The following is a 2,330-nucleotide window of genomic DNA, read 5'->3' as shown; positions in this document are numbered from 1 at the left end:
CCTATTGACCATGCAGATTGAGTCTTATTTGTTTTACAATGCTATCGGTGTGGATTGAATTGCTATTGTATTACTCCTTTTTCCTTCTTTTTCTCTCCCCTCGGTCAGCTAAAACAGATGAGTTACACTGATCGGTAAAGACAGCGTAGCATTATGGAATGGATAGGATGATTGCAGAAGTAACTATGAGGGTGGGTAATGAGCAAGAGACGGTGGAGAGAGTTGAGGAGGCGCCCCTCAACCGGAGCCGAGAGTAGCATTAGAAGATGCCAGATAGGGGTGGTCTGGAGCCAGTGGGGTCGCACCCACTTGCAGCGATGGTTAGATGCCCGATGAGACTAAGGGGTGATACAGAGGTAGTTGATCGTTTATGGAGATACAAGTAACAGATTCTAATGCAAATTTAGTGATTGAATGAACCAGCTAGTTACGCATTCATGTAAAAGTTGGGAGTGACATGCTCGCCACTTAGAACCGGTGCCATTGTACCAATAATAAGGCTTGATTTACTTCCCCTCTCAACACATTCGCTTGCATTTAATGCCCCAACATTTTCACACATGTTTCACGTCACAAATACGTAATGTGCATACTTTTCCAGCTCAACAGTGACTGGCAACACTGAGTCATGTCACTAACGTACCAATGAAGTTTAAAACAGCGTAGCAGGTGGAGGATATACTTGGTGGGGAAATCTCTATATCTAATTCGTTTATTGAACAGTTGTGGTGCCACAATCCCCTACCCACTGACAGCAAACATGTTTAGGGAAATTCGGTTTTGAAAAATTTTCCTCAAACGCAGTGCAGTGGTAGACGACATTTGTGTCGTTTGAAACATGAGAGCAAATAGCAACTGCAAACGATCGACGTTCCGGATACGCAAATTAGCCCTCAAGCGGACGAATGAGAGGCCAAATGTTCGTCGAACCATATCGTGTGTGGCCCCCTAGGGAATTCCTTTTGAATAGGCCAATGTAACATGTACTTTCAAATTTCACCTAGTATATAAAAATATTTAACAAACACTCACTCCAATTCGATCTGACATTGATTCAGCACCATCGAAGTAATGCTGCCTTAGACAGAGAAAATGAATTCCTGTGCTCTTACTTGCATGATCTTACGGCTTTGGAAAATAATTGCATCTCAGCCTAAGTGCACGAGAGCGAGGAGCATAGGCTGACAGGAAAACGAACCACCTCTACTCTGCCATGGTTCCGTTGAAGTAACGGCCACACAAAGCCAAGGGTATTTTCTTTGAACAATCGAAGAGAGCAAAATCAAATGTCACTGCAGGTGCCTCTTAGAAGTGTGGCCAAAGAGGATTCAGACAACAGTAAGAAGGTTGGAAAGAGGAAAGAAAGGCATGCGAAGAAGCGAGGTCAAAGAGGCGGTAAGCAAAAGCTAACACTTATATGAGAGTTTACCAGAGGCTTGCATTTGAGCTTGAACCTTTCCCTTCATCTTGGGCAAACGAAACATGCAAACATGTGCAGCCAAACGTTTCGGACCCTCTGACATAGTTTTGCATGTCTTATCAATTTGCTAAATCAACTATGCTCACACACTGTACTGAGGAGAGCTTTTAAGCAGCCAACTATTCAACCACCTGTGCGACTGATGTCCCAGTACTTCTATGCAATGATAGTGATGATATGTCTAATGCCTATTAACCTTTGCGACGCATTCAACTTGATGTCAGTGAAGCTGAAAAGTAGGGTTTTTGTCAAAGTGCTTAGCTCTGTGTGACGGCGAGTGCAAAGCTAGCACAATAATAGACGAAATTTCAAATCCGCCGAATAAGAATTCCTAACTCTCTTATTTTACAAGAAGTAAACAAGGAAACATTGTAGACATGATAGCTTTGTACTTCGGTGACGGCTAAGGAGCATTAATGCAGCGCTGATGGAACCCCGAGACACCACTGTTTACTTTCACTGCTATGTCATTGAGAAAGATAAACAGCAACCCATTTCAATTCCATCACGGAGACGAACATGGCATTGGCGCAAAGGAAGGTTGGAAGGCTATGGGCATAACTAAATAAAAGTGAAATTAATCAGGTTCTTTATTTTACTGCCTTATTTTATGGAGAAACGAGCTATAACGGGAAGGGTGTCAACAAAGAACCACCACCAACCTTACAAATCCCCAACCACAATGCCTTCTGCATGGCTATACTCAATTACCAACCTCATGTACGCAACGCAGTGACCACATCTACCCACCAATTTGATCGTTAAAATACCTCACAGCCAGCGTGGCTGCCTCATATCAGGGGAAAGCACCCAGTAAGAAATCCTTACTGCCACAAAATAAGTGCTACAG

The 2,330-nt window shown here is 43.2% G+C and overlaps 1 protein-coding gene across 1 annotated transcript in view; it reads left to right on the top strand. All coding sequences in view use genetic code 11, as the record gives it.

Annotated features, from left to right (window-relative positions):
* Positions 1–1,907: 1,907 nt before the first annotated feature.
* The window catches only part of EGR_11147 (hypothetical protein), a gene marked incomplete at both ends in the record, with an annotated part of 3,073 nt that continues 2,650 nt past the window's right edge, over positions 1,908–2,330 (top strand). Inside the window, 2 exons of the mRNA XM_024500394.1 lie at positions 1,908–2,020; positions 2,053–2,200. Coding sequence (XP_024345192.1) covers positions 1,908–2,020; positions 2,053–2,200 — 261 coding nt within the window. The remainder of the gene's footprint in view (positions 2,021–2,052; positions 2,201–2,330) is intronic.

Source organism: Echinococcus granulosus (genome assembly GCF_000524195.1).
Source record: "Echinococcus granulosus chromosome Unknown EG_S00418, whole genome shotgun sequence".
Taxonomy (NCBI): Eukaryota; Metazoa; Platyhelminthes; class Cestoda; order Cyclophyllidea; family Taeniidae; genus Echinococcus; species Echinococcus granulosus.
Note: the sequence above shows the minus strand (reverse complement) of the source record. Positions and strands in the feature narration are given on the sequence as shown.